Raw genomic sequence first — 17,725 nt, 5'->3', positions numbered from 1 at the left:
TTTGCCCCAGAATGTATTACTCGTTTTTGGCTAAACCTCTTAGTTTCGGAGATTCCCTATTCGGACATCCAAAATGCAGGACCCTGTACATATTTTTTCACATTTATTGCCACTGATATAAAAAATTAAAATTTCTTAAAAGGACAGTTTTTGTTCTTTCCTGCAAAAATGCAAATTTGGACAAACTGCTTTTTGAAGGGCTGCTCCTCATTTGTATTGTTTATCGTAACTTCTTATTATAGCGTTCAGTGACTTATAACAAATATACCTAGAGCTTATTCCATATATGGTAGCGAACTGACAGTTACAGAAAAGACACTTAGAGTGCACCCACTTGGTTAAGATAAAAAAATACATAGGCGTACTTTTTTTCTCTAAAAATTTTGAAGACGAGGATTGTTAGGAATATCATTTTTGAAAATTCTGTTCATGCGTTAACAATTTAATAATTTGTTCATCATTCTTCATCTTATGTACGACTACCTACATATTATATTTTTTTAGAATAACAGTGGTTTTGAAATATTATTTCATACGACGTCTATGAACAATATTTTTTTAATAGTAAACATATGTTTAGTGTCAAAATTCAGTCATTTTTGACAACGTCAGTTCGCCACGAGATTTGGAACGAGATTTGGAACAAGCTCTACCTATAACATTTCACGCTGTAACATGTTATTACAATACTTATATAAAGTGATCCAGAATGAATGAATCTGTTGACAGTCCTAACACCAATTTTTAAAAATTACGCTTTTGATTAACAACAATTGAATAATTTTGAGGGGTTGTACCGTTGTACGCCAAGTATTTGTCAAACAAAACCGTATCCGGTTGCAGTGTTGCAAATTATTAACAAAATACTTTCAAATAATCTATTTCAGCAGACAGACTCTTTCTGGATCACTTCGTATGAATGCATGGCAAAAAAGTTTGATTTGATAATTTATTGTGTCAAAAATAATAAACCGGTTACCGGTTACCATGCCGGACAAAAAAATGGGACATCAAATTTTTGACAATTTCTAAAAATTCACTGTAAAGCAAACTTTAACGTCAAATTTGGATTTCAAAACCTCCAAAACGTCAAAATGACAGAAACATTACGTTGACATTAAATTGAGAGTGAGGTTGCTATCCAAGGGCCGTTTTACATTTAATATTAACAGAATGACTGTAGTATTTTTTTTGTCCGGAATTATACATTTACTGGCTCCGATACTAATACACTTTTCATACTCAAAATAGAGCTGACAAATTGGATAATTGAAAAATTTATTGAATTTTCCAAAAACTTAAGAATAAACAAGTTAAAATACACTTAGAACATACGTTTTTTCACTAGTTTGTCTGCGTTTTTATAGTCCATTGTCCACATGTTTTTGATGAATTACTGTACTGCATTGTTTAAGACATAACAAAAGTAAAGTCTTTGCAATTTTTGTTTAGAAAACAGATAGCAGGATATGTTTAAAAATGACGTAAAATCTAATAAGTTGTCAATTTTGTCATAAGTAAATAAATAACAAATTAGAAAATATATATGTTGAAAGTTGTTACTTTGTTAATTGTAGTGAGAAGATTATGTTATTATATTATATTATATCAATGTAAGGAATAGAACCTAAAATTTGTAATATAACTCTCGTGACATTTGTAAGCATTATCATACTGATAACACATTATTTGTACAACATACTCCGGCCGTTCTAACTTATAATTTAACCCCTCTTCCCCAATTCATTGCATTTTCCGATTATCATTTAAAGTAAAAAAAAAACAACATAAAAAATTTACAATTTACAAATTTGTTTTCAAATTTAGGTAGAAAATCCTGAAAGTTATAAAACTGGGCAAGAAATCCAAATTAAAGGCTTTCTTCACTTATAAAATGTAAATGTACCTACAGTAACTGAAAAAACATAATTAAAAATTATTTTGACCTATGACACAGCTCTACTAGAATAAATGAAACATGCAATTAATTCATACTATACTATACAATAGTCTATACTATACTACCTACTACTACAATAGTCTGTTTGTAGATGATTTCCAGATAAATAACAAAATTGGTAAAATGAGATAATGAATATTAGAATGCCTAATACGAGTAATAATAATTCATAATAGACAGAAAAAAGGGTTTTTGATGCGTACGTTTATACCAATATCAAGCCTGTGAGATGCGAGAATTTATTGACTTTATTTTTGGTGATTTTATTTTTTAGCTTCAATTTCTTCGTAGCTATTATTAATCTGTACAAAATACACGATAATTATTACTTGATTTAAAATTCACATCATAATGTTTATTCCAAATAATTTTAAATCAAATAACTTTTGTAATTCCCAATATTTTTTTCGATGTTTTTAAATGGTTAACGTTAATTACTTTTTATCCCTACAATAATACAATACAAATTATAATGGCAGCGAACAGCGGATCAAGCAACAGCGTTTTGTACCAAAAATCTGGTAATTAACATATTATTTCATTTCGACAGAAGTTTGATTCTTAAAACTGCATTTTGCAAATACACTGTTATAGAAGCTTGCAAATCAAAGAAGTTGTGGCGTCGTGGGAATCTTCGTATCAGCAGCACTCAGAAACGTTGAAAGCTGAAACTGAAATTCGCCGAACTACTAAATTTTTGTATTTCGCATCGTAGAATGTGGCAAAGGGTAGCCCTTCATTGTTCCTTGTCATCACCTTGTTCTAATTAAAAAATTAATAATGCCTCAGAAAAATGTAAAAAGAAATTTATAGTACAAATTTACCTAATATATATTTTGAGTTATTAGTTAAAACAATTTCATTTATTTACTGCAAATATTGAACAAATACCAACACCGTCACCGAATATTTTCGAATTAAAATTTAGAAAAAAGTCTGTAGAGCTTTCAAAAAATGGAATAACAAACGACGAAACAATAAAAACTAACAATTTTATGTTTACATTTTCACGTTCTGTTTATTCATATTCATTTTTTTTTGTGTAAATGTCTTTGTTTCTAGTTCAATTCTATCCTAAACCAAAAATGTTTTAATAAAACAGTTCTTGAACAAGCGATTATAGCAATGTTTTCTCCACAATTTTTGATTGTTGTAGCAAGAGAAAGAGAGTTTGGACTTTTTAAATCGTATATCATCAAAAAAAAACAAGAAAAAATTTGTATAATTTTGCATATTTTAAATCTACAGTGATCATTTTTTACTCTAATATTACAATTATACAAAACAAACCAAACAATCGCAATTTTTTGTAATAAAACAATAAATCATAAATCAAGTACACAAAAATTGAGAAATTTCTTTTAAAACTTCAAGAACTTATACATAGAACATTTGTATCTATCTATCTTACTCGTATGTAACAAATATAAAGTTTGATAAAGAAAACTAGTAATTTTGGTTCTTTCAGTCATGAGTTTAATCGTTTTAAGTTATTTTAAGTAACAATAGAGCAAACATGTTTTCTAAAGCGTTAGTCTCATTTCATACTTAAAAGGGTAAACTATTTTTTTCTTTTTTAGCAAGTGTAGGTCAGAAATCTCGACCAAGATGTATTATGAATTGAAAAATTAGTTATTTTTTTTTAAACTTTAAGTAATCAGTGATGGAAGATCACTTTTTCTTGAACATTTTTTTTTTTATATTATATCTCGTTTATTTGTCTTTTTTACTAAAAGGCTGTTTCCGCTGAAACCTGAATTTTTTTGGGTTTTTTAATCTTATAATCCATAATAACAGGATCAACTAGTCACTAATTGGTGTTAAAAAATTAAAAAGTTATATGTATAAATTCCAGTTCGCGACTCTTGAGTGTGTGGGTGATCTTTTTTTTTTTCTGTATTAATTTGTGATGAACAGAACCCAAGAAAAAATACTAAGTAATCTTACAAATTATTATTATTTTTTGGGTTTCTGTCTTACAACGTAGACCCTGCTGATAAATTTAGTGCTAAAAAACAAAAAATAAGTTCATGACAGAATTTTATATCTGCAAAATATCAACAACGCAACTGTGGCTTTTGAAGTGTAAAGTAAAAAAGTGATTTCTATGTAAAATGATCTGATGTTAAATCAAAATTACGTTCAATTTCTTGTAAAAAAATGAACAATGATGATTTTTGGATCACTAATAATAAACTACATGTATGAATGTCGATTTCAAAACAAATTTTGAATAAAGTTCAATGAAAAAGCAGTCTATTTTATTCTCCATTCAACGTAAGAACGCTTAACTCATCCATTGGCAAAAACTCGCGCTACGCCACTGCCTAGTTTAGGGTAAACGCCAGCTGATACCCAGCCCGTGAACCAACAACCGAGGGCTAAGGGGCGTCAGCCGTCTCAAATACGCCGTCCCTCCACTCCCCCCCTGTTCAGTTGACCCCGTTGATGGGCTTGTCCCCCGATTTGGTGCACGTTGTCATATCAAATTTTGATAATCGAGCCGAAATCAATGAACGCTGTACGTTTATCACCATGATCTCCACAAATCCTCGACGTATTATCTTCCGTTCGGCCGCATTCCTCCGACTGTTTAACGACCCACTCACACTGAGTGCATCGTCGGCGACAGTGACCGTCGTCTTTGCGAGGTTGCTAACCGAGGATGCATGTGCCAACGTCCCCTGCGGGGGCAGTCCCGCGAGGGTGTGTTGCATGGTTACGCCCACCGCCTTTGCACCCAACTTTGGCAAAATTAGTGCCTAAATACACTCCAATAATCTCACTGAATAACACACTTCATAAATAGCACGCGTTTTTGTTGTTTTTCTCGCGAATTTGGTGGAAAAGCGGAATAATCCCACCTGAATTTTAATCCTAAAATCAATTTCAGTGTGCGATTGTGCAGGTTTGTCCACTCTGAACCGAGTCAAATAATGATTACTTAAAAAAACAGTTTTTTGGTTCGACTTTTTCTTTCAATGTCGTTGCTACCAATGCCAGATGTTTTACAAATTTTGCCTTTTGTGTTAGATATGGTAGAGGTGCCACCTGTTGCCCATTTAATGGAGAGAAAATAATTTATAATAAAATTCGGGCGAAATGCGAAAAGAAATAAATAAAACAGCTGCAAAATTGACCCAATTTACTATTCATTCAATTTTTTATGTAAATAAATTCACTGAGGACTTAAAATTAACTAAATGCATGGGAAAGAAATAAAAAAACTAAGGTGGTGTGTTATTTCTTTCTTTTATTAAGTAATTTATTAATTTTCATAGACAAAATGAGTCAACGAGTTAATCCGCCTTTCTGATTACATAATTTATAAATACGTAATATCTGTAATAAAATAGTACCTACATAAATATAATCATAATTTTTCTAAAGTAGGAGTGTTAAAAGCACTCTTTCTGACTCTACTAGAAGGAGAATTAAATTAGATATTTTTATATTATTTTACCTGTTCGAGTACGAGTTATAATATAGTTATTATAATAGTATAAATGTCTGTCTATTAAATTTTAAGCAAATCCATTGAGAGCTTCCGTCAAAATTGACCCGTGCTCATCTCAGTCACTCTCACTTTTACGAGCATTTTCTTTGTTTATTCAGAAAAAAATGGTGAACGTCAAATAAATAATATCACATATTTTTTTTCACAAAACAATTTTGAGGACTTTCAAAAAAAAATCTGGTGTAAACATCACACGCCTTTCCTTATCCTACTTATTTGGAAAAAGAAAATGCGTTAGTGCACACTGCCGGATTACACGCGAAATGGATCATAGTTGTCGCGGATTCGAGTCTGGGGTGCAGTTTTTTTTAGTTCGGTACCTAATATTATTCTTATTTTATCACATTTTACTGTTTAATAAGGTATATTTCATGATTCTAAATAATTTGTATCCCCCATGAATTTATTGTATCTTCAACCGTATAATTTTGCGGCCGCTTTTTGGTCTTTGCGGCCGAACGGTGCGACCGATTTTTACCAATTGTTTCGTACTGCATCCCCTTCCTACAAGTAACTCATATACCAAATTTCAAGTTTCTAGCTTTTATCATTCTCGAGATATGCTGTTTACAGACAGACACACACACACACACACACACAAACACTCGACCTAATGGCCCAAACCAACTTTTTTGGTATCTTGAAGCTATAATTCGTCCAGGAATGTAAAAATCTGGATAAAAAAAGTAAAAAATCTTATAAATAATGGTAACTGTTCACGTTTACTTCATATAGAAGAATTCTTTTAATTTTACCCGAATGTCATAAAACTTTGTTGTCTCTCTTGCTCTTCAAGTAAGTAGGTAGGAGCAAGTAAGATAAACGTTATGCCGCTCTCTGGTCCCACAAGTGGTATGTTGTCTTTCTCGCACTTGGTCGTATAAAAGAGACAGCAAACTTCAGCACGCCTATCTAGTCCACTCAACCAAAACATAACAGAGATTCTCAATAGGTTAAAAAATGCAGCAAGAGAAATTGACAATTAATGATGGATGTTTAATAAAATAAACAGACTGTTAACATTTTGTTTTGCTTGGAAACACACAAAAGACTTATTAATTTATTAAAAAATAATAATAACAAATTATAGCTTAGTGGAGTCTCATAGTTTGAGAACGACTGGTGGTCCCTCCTATTTCCGCTACGCTTGACCGTTTGCATTTTGTCTCACTCATTCGCATAGTAACAACAAAGACAGAACGAGTAGCGCATGGGATTGTGTTATTTGTGTAAACACAGGTTTACGATAAACGGGAAAAATTAAAAGGATACTACTACAGCTTTAGGTAGTTATGTTGCATTCGTTAGGTAACAAGTTATTTGTTTAATTTAACAGATCAGAAAAAATAAGCTTTTCCAACACCAGTATCTTATCCTGTTTCTATGGTGCATTTAAGCTTACCTGTTGTGTTGGCGTTAATACACGCTCTTCTATAAAATAAGTCGTCAATAACAACGTATTTTATAAGTACCGGGTGACTATTAATGTGTGTCGAAAAATGCATTGGCAACATTGAATTATTGGTGATCCTTTTAATTTTAAATGAGTTATAATTGCCTCTAAAAATTCGTCGTTTGAATTTGAAAGTCAAGGTGGCCAAACTAAAATTTTAAATTTGACACCAACTTGAGATAAAAAACTAAAAAATAAAAAAAATCACAATTATTTACAGTCACCCAGTACATAAAACACACTTAACTTGGCATTATGTCAATTTTGCCAAATTTCTTTATTAATAAAATTTTAACGGGTGTTTTTTTAACTTTGGCGACAAAGCTATCCCTCCACGTATGAAAGTTTGATTGTGAACGAACAATCATATTAAAAGTTATGGTATGACGCCTGACGGTCGCTAGAATTTAAGCTACGACCTCGATTTTTAAACGGTCTATAAAACTTTAATAATACCTAGCGAATTTACTTGCCTCGGCTTGGTTCGTACAGAACAAATCCTGAAATTAAAAAACACTGTCCAATTTTGTTTTATAACCTTTTTGAATTAAATATACAGGGTGCGCCAGAACTCGCGCCCCAGAAAAAAATGCCATATAAGGTAAGATACCAGGAACATGGAAAAACAAGGAAGCTGTATCCAAATTGCAACTCTAATTAATGTTATTTGTGGCCTTTATTGGCAAAATTTTTGTCCCTTTATTAAATAATTGTAAAAAAAAAACATATACAAGATCATCAGTATCCTTAAATAGATATAAAAAAATGTCAAATGTCACAAAATAAATGTCAAAATTTTTTGACAAATAGAATTTTTTAAACATTTTTTTCATGTTTCTGGTATCATTCCTTATTTGAAAATTTTCTCTGGGGCGTGAGTTCTGGCGCACCCTGTAGGTAGTATTACTTTTTTTTTTAAACTGAAAAAAAAAACCTAAATAAAGAGGACCAAAGAGATAAAATTTACCTACACCATTTTTTCAATATTAAATAAATACAGTATATCCCCGGATTAAGTTTACAAGAAAAATATTTATTTAATTTTTGATTTTACGCCAACACTGCAAAGGGAAAACTTTTTTGCTTGACCTGAAACAAACAAATTTGAAATTAAAACTTCACTATTTTGACCCAGTGGAAAGAACAATTTATTTTTGTTTTGATTTGGACTTTTTCACTGCGTTTTAATTGGCGGTTTTATTTTATTGACAACGATGCCACTTTGGCAAATGAGTTTACGCATGTTAAATAACAAAAATGTTTGTGAAAACATAATTTTAATAAACGGCAACTAAAAGAAACAGCATTAAGCTAAAAAATAAAGTCATTTTTAATAAGAACAATCATTACTCAGCGATGGGACTTAAAAGTAAAAAAAAAAATCAAGAGAAAAATTCCACAACCAGAATGACAGATTTGTTTGTTTCAAGTTAAGCAAAAAATGTTATTCCTTTGAAATTTTGATGTAACATCAAAAAAAAAAAATTTTTCTCTTATAAACGCAATCTGGGGCCATACTGTATATGTGTAGGTATAATGAAATGTAAATAAATCCAAGGGTTTCTTTTCTTTTTTATTAATCTTTGGTTTTTGTACATAAAACATGACACATATTTCCGTTTTTTAAATAACGTAACACAAATTGATAGGTTGACTTTAACATTATACACATTTTATTTATTGACTAACATTACAAATTGATAATTCAGACAAATTTTAATTAGTTTATGTTAATTTACAGCTACATTTTTTTATTTTAGCTTTTAAAACCTTTGATAATTATCAGCGTTATCACTTACTGATTGTTTAGTAAAAATAACCAACTCGGCCCGATTTCTGGACACATGTTTAAATTTAAACTACTCGTACTTTAGAAACGGTAAAACTTTTAAAAATTTACATTTAAAAAATTTAACGGAGGTTTAATCCTACCAGAAATCGGTCCTAAAGGAAATTAAGCAAAAAATTATGGTTATTAGATCTAAACAGCGTCATGGAGATTTGAGAAATTATTTTAATTTTTATTGCTCCCATTTCAGGCTTTTTATGAGTTCACTAAAAATGTTTTTTATTTTATAAATTCAACATCAATCTATTATGTAATTTTCTACATAAATTCAACCGTTAAAATCAACCCTAATTGTGATACCGTCAACTTTACTTTTCACAAATGCCAAAAGTCGTAACAAACTCAATAAAACAATCGCAGATAAATCAACTCTAAATGACTAGATCACAAGAGGTAAAAAATTAACTAAACAATATCAACAGTCTTTAGAACATCAATCTTCCTTCTCATCACTATTCTCAAACAGGACTTTTGCACCGGCAACGCTTTTCACTGGACTCAAATCTCTGGAATTCCCCCGTGCCAATCCGGCCCTATGCCACATAACACACCCTATCACACAAGCCACAGAAATAACCAACTGTACCATCAACCATACGATTATATTGATGGCTTGAGTCCGTTCAAACAGCTCCCTTCCATGTTTTATACAAATCAAAGCCTCCGAGACCATGATACACCCATAGACCCAGCATTGGGTGCCTACTCTTTTACACGTCGTATCCGTAACGTAGCTGTAGTACTGTCGCACAGAGGGCGCCACTATTACACCGATGAGAATCAACCTAGCGCTGACTAGTGGATGAGATGCTGGTAATTCGAAAACATGTTTGAGGAAAAACGTGTTGAGTTCAGAAGTCTGCCAAAATAATACCAACTGACAAAGTGCAAAAACCCTCATGTAGGAGCATTTGGGGTCCAACCACCGCACCGATGTCCAACTTTCCGGAGTAAATTGAAGCATGGCACGCTTGATTTTGCCCGAAGTCGTATGGATGTCTCTAATGCTGACCCATTTGTACTCCCGCATTTCAAGTTTTTCGCAAATCTTCAAACCGCACCAAATGCCGAAACCGTTGCATACTAACACGTCGAGTATCAATGCGTCCCACCAACATTCGATAAAGTTTGGTAAGAGATGAGCGAAGGCGATTTCGGTGATCTCCCACATGAAGCTGATCGCCCATAAAATCCCCATGTGTCTTATCAAAATCGCCTTGAACAACCAGCCCAAGTAGTGGCCTAAAGCAAAAACGTCGATGTGGCCCCAAATGCGTTCCAGGGTTATGTCCGAACAATTCACGCCGTATTCTTTGTCCATGTCTATGTGGAAGTCCTTGAGACTTGGGTCAAACCAGAGCAGGATGTTTTTGACGGTTTGATAATTTTGGAAAAGGAAAAATAGACAGCCCATAAGGTAGATGACGCTCATGCCGAAGACGACGCGCCAAACGGCCGGATGTGGACGAGTGAAAGGGCCGTTGGGGAAAGCCAACACAGAGATGATGAGGAAGAAGAAGATGCAACATAGCATGCCCGCCCATATGTTGTTTTCGACGTTGTCTGTGTCCCTACAACAACAAAATTGAGACTAAGAAAACAGACCCTTTAATTTTTTAACAACACTATTCTAAATAAGTATTAATTAATACAGGATGATTAAAAAGTTACAACATTAAACAGATTCCTATTGAAAAAAATCACCAATTTGTGTCTTATCGTAGTTATGGTGTATAAAACATTTAACAAACTAGCAAATTCAACAATGAATTAAATCCGGTAACATCGAAAACAAAAAAATTGACAGTTCTGTTTATTTTTATGATTAGCTTCATCACCATTCGAGAGTTGGCCCCACACTTTTCAATCATCCTGTGGTTATTTGTGTTATAAGAGTGGAAAATGTATCTTTTCCTCCCACAGGTGGTAGTTACTTGTCAAGGGAGTAACCACTCACTTTCTTCCAGTGTAATACGTGTGAAAAACTTCAAAACTAACAATTTTTCTTGATATCACAATTTGGCCATTAAATATAGCAGCATGGTATTGCGTTTCTATGAAAGAGGTAAAATTTTTACATTCCTGAGAGGTTATATTTATATTTTTATTAGAATTTTGATAGGTAAGGGAAGTAACGGGTCACTTTCCTTTCTGAAATTAGGGTGGAAAAACTTTTTCTGTTAGGGTCGTAGAAAAATTATTTTAATTTATTATCGAGCAACAAACATTAAAACGCCAATGATATTAACATAAAAAAGAGTAATTCCAAAAATGCTTATTTTTGTACTGGCAATACATTTGTTATTTACAAATCTAAACATACACTATGCTACTCATAAATTACACTACTCATAAGTCACGATCGAGGTCACGTCAACGTTGCACCAGTGACCAAAGCTGTCATTGTAATAAATATAAATTTTGTATGTAGAAAGTGTTATAAAAAAAAAAAGATTGCAAAGAAAACGTATTATTTGACTCCCACATAATAACTACTGACTTGGATGATTTATACACTCGCCATTGGCTCGTGTATAAATATCATCCTCTTGAATTGGGGCCTCCATAATGAGCTCGTTAAATATGTAATATACTATTTTTTTATATTTTTATTATATAAAATAGTAGGTACAGTTGGAGACAAAATACTTTGGTCATCAATGTCACTTGAGTGACATTAAATTGTAAAGCATGCTTTAGGACTGTTAACCTTATTTTTAGATACTGTCAATCATAGTTGACAAGTTGTATGTACATATTTTTGATAGGAAAATATAATAGCTGTCATTAATTTGAAATCGTCATTCATTTTAACGTTAAAGCTTGAATTATATTAAAGTGTCAGAAAAGTGACGACCAAAGTATTTTGTCTCCAACTATACTCTAAAAAACCATGCACTAAAAAATTGAATAATTAAATGTTCATTATTAAAAATTAACACAAATTCACTCTTTTACTGAAAATGAACTATGCTTAAATAGGTATCAACCAGATTTTTATTATTGGATTGAACCAATAACTCTCCTTTTACGAAAAAAAAATTGAAAATTTAATCTGCTTGCTTGATTCAATCAAACATAACAATCGTTTTTCGACACCCATAAATTTAAATAAACGACTACAAACGACTAACTACATACAATAATCAAAAACTAATACATCTACATCATCGCTGTTGTAAAATATGTATACTAAAAAGAATTTAAAAATTCACTAAAAAATGTGAAAAAAACTGATTTCTTTCAACTCTACAACTTACGATTTGGAGATTAAAAGGTACGAGACAAGCATTTTCATTACTCTTGGCTGTGCATGAAAATAAAAAACAATATAATTACAATCAATTAAAAATTGTTGGCTTTCGTCATGGATTTATTATTTTAATTTTGAGAAACAAGCTTCGTGACTCTTACTACCTATATTTTAAATTTAAGGATCTTTACATATTTCTTTCTGTAATTAATATAAAATAAGATTCATTATTACTGCAACAATAAAGGATGACTCATTTTTTACCCATAAATCCATGTAAAATATAAATACATACTAAATAGTAATAATTTTTCTATTCATATGAGAGATTATAATTCATATTTTTACAACAAAAAAGAGTTAAGAGAGGTACGTTAAGAAGGTTAAAATAAAGAAATAAAAGTTAATGAGTACGATTAATCTATCATTTTATCTAGTTAATTATATTAGATTCTAGTGCAGAAAAGTCAAAGATCATTGATAAAAGAACGCAAAAAACTTCTATTAGATAAGAAACGCCTGTTAAAGACATATCAGTTGGAACAAACCCTTTCTAGGTACTGAAAAGGTGTAATTCTTACATAACCTAACCTTCTAAAAACTATTATCACCACTTACCTAACGAAAGCAAAATAAATAACGATAGCTATCGATATTGCAAGGGCAGATATGCTATGTGGGGTGTAGAAAGCTTCTAAAGAAATATCATCCACCGGTTTCTCATTTATAGTATTGAAACTGTCAAATCTACTTCGAGATGTATTGGATTTTTCTTTGGAATTCTTCTCCATTTCGCTGTACTATTTTTATTGCTTTAACGACCATCTACACTTGCGAACTGACCTTTAACTTTTTCACAAGGAACTAAATACGATAGTTCGAAATAACATGTGATTTTGCAATAAGCAAAAAGCGCGAACCGAAAACTTATTCGTGAACCAGTCATTATAGCCAACATAAAATTAATAATTCAATTTTATTAACACACCTTCCATTTTAGTAAATTTCAGTAGCTGCTATTGGTCAGCTTGCTTTGGTGTCTAACGTGTAACTTGTGTTTGGTTTTTTCTAATCACACATAATTTTCGGTGATAATTACTGGTGGTGTGGTGTTTGATGATATGATTTTGGCTTTGTTACTTCAATTTTGAACATTAATCACATTTAATTAAATTCGTTTTAATTTTTTTAGTACGCGTGTCTTAACCAAAAATCGATAGTGGTTACAGTTACGTTGATGACTGGTCGACATAACCTGAAATATTAATTAACTTGTGTCAATAATTATTAATCTTGTGTCAAAATTATAGCAGGATGTCTATGAAACATCAAAATAAGCGACTGAAGTGGACTTTGGACAATACCAGGTACAATTTGATATACATTTCTAATTCCAGTTTTACCCGAAAGTTCCAGAAGTCGCATTGTAGCAGAAGGCTTGGCAGCACCTCCAGCCTTTAGCCCCTCTGGACCAGCATTAAGCAGTGAAGTTTCGAAAAAAACGGACGTTAGTCGCTTAATAACAAAAAAATCATGGGATCTGGCTTTAGCCCCCTTAAAACAAGTACCAATGAACTTGTTCATCATGTATATGGCAGGAAATTCAATTTCAATTTTCCCAATTATGATGGTCGGGATGTTATTGATGAGACCAGTTCAAGCCATATTTGCCACGAAAAGTACGTTCAAAATGTTGGAAAATACTAGTGCTTTTAAACAAATGTTTGTTTATATCTTTGGGAATTGTATTAATATTGGTTTAGCTCTTTATAAGTGTCAGAGTATGGGCTTATTACCCACACATTCCAGTGACTGGCTGGCTTTTGTCGAGCCTCCCGTCAGACTTGAATATTTGGGTGGTGGTGTATCACTATTATAATGTATTAGCATAATTTTATTTAAATAAATCACACAGCTACTAAAGTTTGCAACCTATTGCTTCCTATGTTTATCAGCAAAATCTTTGATCTTTTCAAATAAAGCCTGAGGGTCGTCCACTCGTGGAATCTGGAAAATTCAAAAAAATTTGAAGAGTTCTGCAAAGCAATACAAGAACTTACATCATAGTTCTGGCTAAGGTAAACGCCTGCATAAAGTCCCACAATAAAACTGAGCTGGAATTAAATAAAATAATTGACACTATTAACAAACGACTCGTAATGAATAATTACCAGTCCCCTAACCATATTTCTAGTTTATTTTAAATCTATTATGTTAATTTATTCCGGTCTTGTTAACTTTAGAAATAAATTGTTCGTCAGCTTGACATTGAAATTTTGGTGACAGCTGCCATGTGACAGCTTTGCGTTGGTCTTCCGAAAGCACTAAATCCCTAAAATATACAGCAGTCCAATCATATCCTAGACATGCTTTTGAAGCATTGCGCAACTAACACCAATCAAAAAATTCGACTTTCCACTTAAAGAAAAAAAAAGTATAATTTCGTCATTTACTTAATTTTTCAAATTTTGAAATCAGTGTCATCATGATAGTCAAATAGACCGAAAGTCCCTAATTAGAAACGTCAATGCACCTGTCATTAAATTGACACTTTCAAAAGTCGTTTTTCTCTTGTAGTTGTTTGCAATTTAGTTTTAGTTCTCCCGTAGATATACGTGTTGCAGCTTTAATATTAACAATGGATAACTCGTTAACAAATTTCGGTAAAACAAATTTATGCTTTTACACTTTTCACAAACGTAGAAATTGCAGAATTAACCGATAGCACCATAAAAGCAAATTCCGACTCGGAACATGGTTCCGACAAAAGCGAGACACTCGAAATTTTAAGTATTGGCGACACTGATCAGTCGTCTTCAAATGGGGGCAAGTCTGATGAGGACTTTGATAATAATCTCCCAGAAACTGTAACTCTTCTCAAACATGAAGCAACAGGTGCCAAAGTTTATCTCGTTGGAACGGCTCACTTTAGCAACGAATCAAAGGAGGATGTTATCAAAGTTTGTAGAAACATTCAGATTTTTCCGATTTTTTCTAAATTGACTTTAGGTTATTCGTAATATTCTCCCACATGCTGTTGTTTTGGAACTGTGTGCCTCAAGAACCAACATTTTGTCCTTGGATGAAAAAACAATCTTAGAAGAAGCCAAAAATATAGATTTCCAGAAAATTGTTACTAATATTAAGACTAGTGGCCTTTACAATGGAATTATGTACATTTTGTTGTTGAACATGAGTGCCCATATTACCAAGGAGTTGGGGATGGCTCCCGGGGGCGAGTTTAGAGTTGCTTATCGCGAGGTAAATTGTGAATTTGCCGTTTCTTGTTCACTATTTTGATTATTTTAGGCTGAAAAAATCCCCAATTGTGAGGTTCTATTAGGCGATCGCCCCCTGGGAATTACCCTTCACAGGGCTTTGTCCAAACTAACTTGGTTCCAGACTATTAAACTAGCGTGGCATTTATTGACTTCAAAAGAGAAAGTCAGGTATTAAATTCCAGATTTAGTTTATCGAAATACATGATTTTTTTCTAGCATTGAAGATATCGAAAAGTGTAAAAAGCGTGATATGTTAGAGCAATTATTGACTGAATTGGCCGGTGAATACCCGGCATTTAGGGATGTTTTTCTGAATGAGAGGGACGTTTATTTAACTCATTCTCTCCAAGCGGCTGCTACTGCTGCTTGTAAGAAAAACAGAGGCAAAGAAGGTAAAAAGAAATTGAAAATTTTCACATTTTAATAATTTCCATTAGGTGGTGATGAGCCAATCAAGATTGTGGGTGTGGTGGGAATAGGTCATGTTCCTGGAATAACGAAATTGTGGCCTAAAGACCAGAAACCCTTCATTGCTGAAATTTTACAAGTGCCACCACCTTCACTCACATCCAAAGTGGTGAGACTCACTTTTAGAGTCTCTTTGTTAACTTTTGGGGGTTATCTAGTATACAAGTTTGTCCCCGTGCCTAAAATGCTCAAAGAGAATTCCCACTTGGTTATGCAGCACATTTTAACTAGCGTCAAGGGCAACACTAATTTCAAGTATGCTCTGCATTGAGTTTTAAAATGTTGTTTTAATCCTAAATCGTTGCTTTTTTCTAATTTCTAAGTCAAACATTCCATTGTATATTTTTTTAATGGTAGGTTAAGGTGTAGTTCAAAGAGATTGTTATTTAAATCATAATATATTTCTAAAATTGTTAAAATATCATATAAAACAATGATAAGTTGGAAGACTCGAAGGCAGGATGATTTAAGTACTTGGATTTGTTATTCACTGCCAAATTCTTGGAGACTTTATTTGACATCACCGGCACATCGAAAACCCAAATTTCCGGCTGAACTGTCTTTGGTATTGAAAGATCTTGCGGCGCAGCGATACCTCCAACAGTAAGATTCATGACAGAGATAGGAACCCCCTTTCTTCACTTTCGCGTCCTGGAATATTATTTTAATCATATATTTTGTTTTTGGTGTAAATAAAGTTTTGGTATAAACATACAAGGTCATTTAACCAGTTGTCCTGTGTCCATTCCCAGACGTTCCCGGCCATGTGATGGAGCCCGAATTTGTTGGGGGGGAAACTATCAACAGGGGCTGTGGACAAGTATCCATCCTCTGCTGTGTTAGTTAACGGGAAATCTCCTTGCCAAATGTTGGCCCTAAATCAAACTCTTGTATTATATTTTCTCATGAGGGGTCGTTTTACCAGTGCTCGCCTTTAGGATTGAGTTTGTTGCCCCAGGGATACAACTTTTGCCTTAAGCCGGCTCTACACGCCATTTCCCATTCGGCTTCAGTTGGAAGTCTTTTAGCAACAAACTCGCAATATTTTTTAGCATCAGTCCATGAGACATGTATTACAGGGTGATCAAGTCGATCTATCAATTAAACTAATTTCAAGAAAATAAATTAGGAGGATAATTACCGTCGATTGTGGAACCTTCCCCCTCTGGATGGTTCCAAGTAACCCCTTTCATTTTGATCCACCAAGGTGCTTGCACGGCCCTAAAATCCTTATACTTTTCTCTCTCACTCTCAGGAACCAACATTTCAAAAATAAAGCTATCGCCAAACTGCTCGGCCTCTGTCTTGTAGCCTGTCTTTTGCACAAACTCGTTAAATTTCCCATTCGAGACTTCATACTTGTCCAAGTAGAAGGAATCAACTGAAACGTTTCTAACAGGCCCTTCATGGTCACTCTCAAAGACTGGCTTATCAGTCCCCATTTCGAAACTTGCAGCTTCTATTAAAACCATGTCACTCTTATCAAAAGTCGTACATGTTTTTACTTCTCCGTCGCCCCCCTCATTGAAGGTTTTTGAATATTTGTTGTGCGGTTCTTCGTTTGAACACTGGGAGTTTCTGTTGAGGTGACAACCACAATCGGAGGCGTAAGAGAAAGAAATACTAAGTACAGCAGTTAAGTGTAACAGAATTAAGTACATTTTGATTAGGAATGTAGTTTTTTGTGTAAATAAGTAAAAGGAAGTAACTTTATGAAATTATCAATAATTTTTTTATCATAAGAAACAAAAAGTAAAAGGTGCAATTAAATATGCATAAATAATCATCGTTTTACACTAAAATTGATGTGTTACGAAGAGACATTTTAAAATATGAGGTTATGTTTAATTTTTAATGACAGCATAAATTAATCAAATTTGACGTTTAAAAAACAGGACTGTATTTAACTTAATTAGCGGGGCCTACATTCAGGAAAACTTGCTA

The 17,725-nt window shown here is 32.9% G+C and overlaps 4 protein-coding genes and 1 long non-coding RNA gene across 5 annotated transcripts; 2 read left to right on the top strand and 3 right to left on the bottom strand.

The window, feature by feature from the left end:
* Positions 1 to 8,490: 8,490 nt before the first annotated feature.
* On the bottom strand, positions 8,491 to 13,229 carry LOC123012681 (phosphatidylserine synthase). The gene is made up of 2 exons (XM_044410756.1): positions 12,651 to 13,229; positions 8,491 to 10,350 (listed from the first exon to the last, which is right to left on the bottom strand). Exons 1-2 carry the CDS (start codon positions 12,821 to 12,823, stop codon positions 9,213 to 9,215), a joined length of 1,311 nt encoding a protein of 436 aa, XP_044266691.1. The 5' UTR covers positions 12,824 to 13,229; the 3' UTR covers positions 8,491 to 9,212.
* LOC123012684 (ER membrane protein complex subunit 4) lies at positions 13,049 to 13,955 on the top strand. Its single transcript, XM_044410759.1, has 2 exons — positions 13,049 to 13,399; positions 13,449 to 13,955. The coding sequence occupies exons 1-2, from the start codon at positions 13,347 to 13,349 to the stop codon at positions 13,909 to 13,911; spliced, it is 516 nt and encodes a 171-aa protein (XP_044266694.1). The 5' UTR covers positions 13,049 to 13,346; the 3' UTR covers positions 13,912 to 13,955.
* LOC123012685 lies at positions 13,909 to 14,500 on the bottom strand. The gene is made up of 3 exons (XR_006413231.1): positions 14,204 to 14,500; positions 14,093 to 14,146; positions 13,909 to 14,039 (listed from the first exon to the last, which is right to left on the bottom strand). It is a non-coding gene; the product is annotated as an uncharacterized LOC123012685 (long non-coding RNA).
* A 35-nt stretch (positions 14,501 to 14,535) lies between these two features.
* Positions 14,536 to 16,491, top strand: LOC123012682 (traB domain-containing protein). The gene is made up of 6 exons (XM_044410757.1): positions 14,536 to 14,695; positions 14,745 to 14,992; positions 15,042 to 15,293; positions 15,342 to 15,481; positions 15,530 to 15,705; positions 15,751 to 16,491. Exons 1-6 carry the CDS (start codon positions 14,671 to 14,673, stop codon positions 16,050 to 16,052), a joined length of 1,143 nt encoding a protein of 380 aa, XP_044266692.1. The 5' UTR covers positions 14,536 to 14,670; the 3' UTR covers positions 16,053 to 16,491.
* LOC123012683 (formylglycine-generating enzyme) lies at positions 16,164 to 17,643 on the bottom strand. Its single transcript, XM_044410758.1, has 4 exons — positions 16,923 to 17,643; positions 16,704 to 16,875; positions 16,497 to 16,656; positions 16,164 to 16,432 (listed from the first exon to the last, which is right to left on the bottom strand). The coding sequence occupies exons 1-4, from the start codon at positions 17,440 to 17,442 to the stop codon at positions 16,292 to 16,294; spliced, it is 993 nt and encodes a 330-aa protein (XP_044266693.1). The 5' UTR covers positions 17,443 to 17,643; the 3' UTR covers positions 16,164 to 16,291.
* Positions 17,644 to 17,725: the final 82 nt, after the last annotated feature.

Source organism: Tribolium madens, unplaced genomic scaffold (genome assembly GCF_015345945.1).
Source record: "Tribolium madens isolate multiple individuals breed KSU strain unplaced genomic scaffold, Tmad_KSU_1.1 Scaffold_96;HRSCAF=242;Tcas5.2_LG5, whole genome shotgun sequence".
Classification (NCBI taxonomy): domain Eukaryota; kingdom Metazoa; phylum Arthropoda; class Insecta; order Coleoptera; family Tenebrionidae; genus Tribolium; species Tribolium madens.
This window is presented reverse-complemented; position numbering and strand designations above follow the sequence as displayed.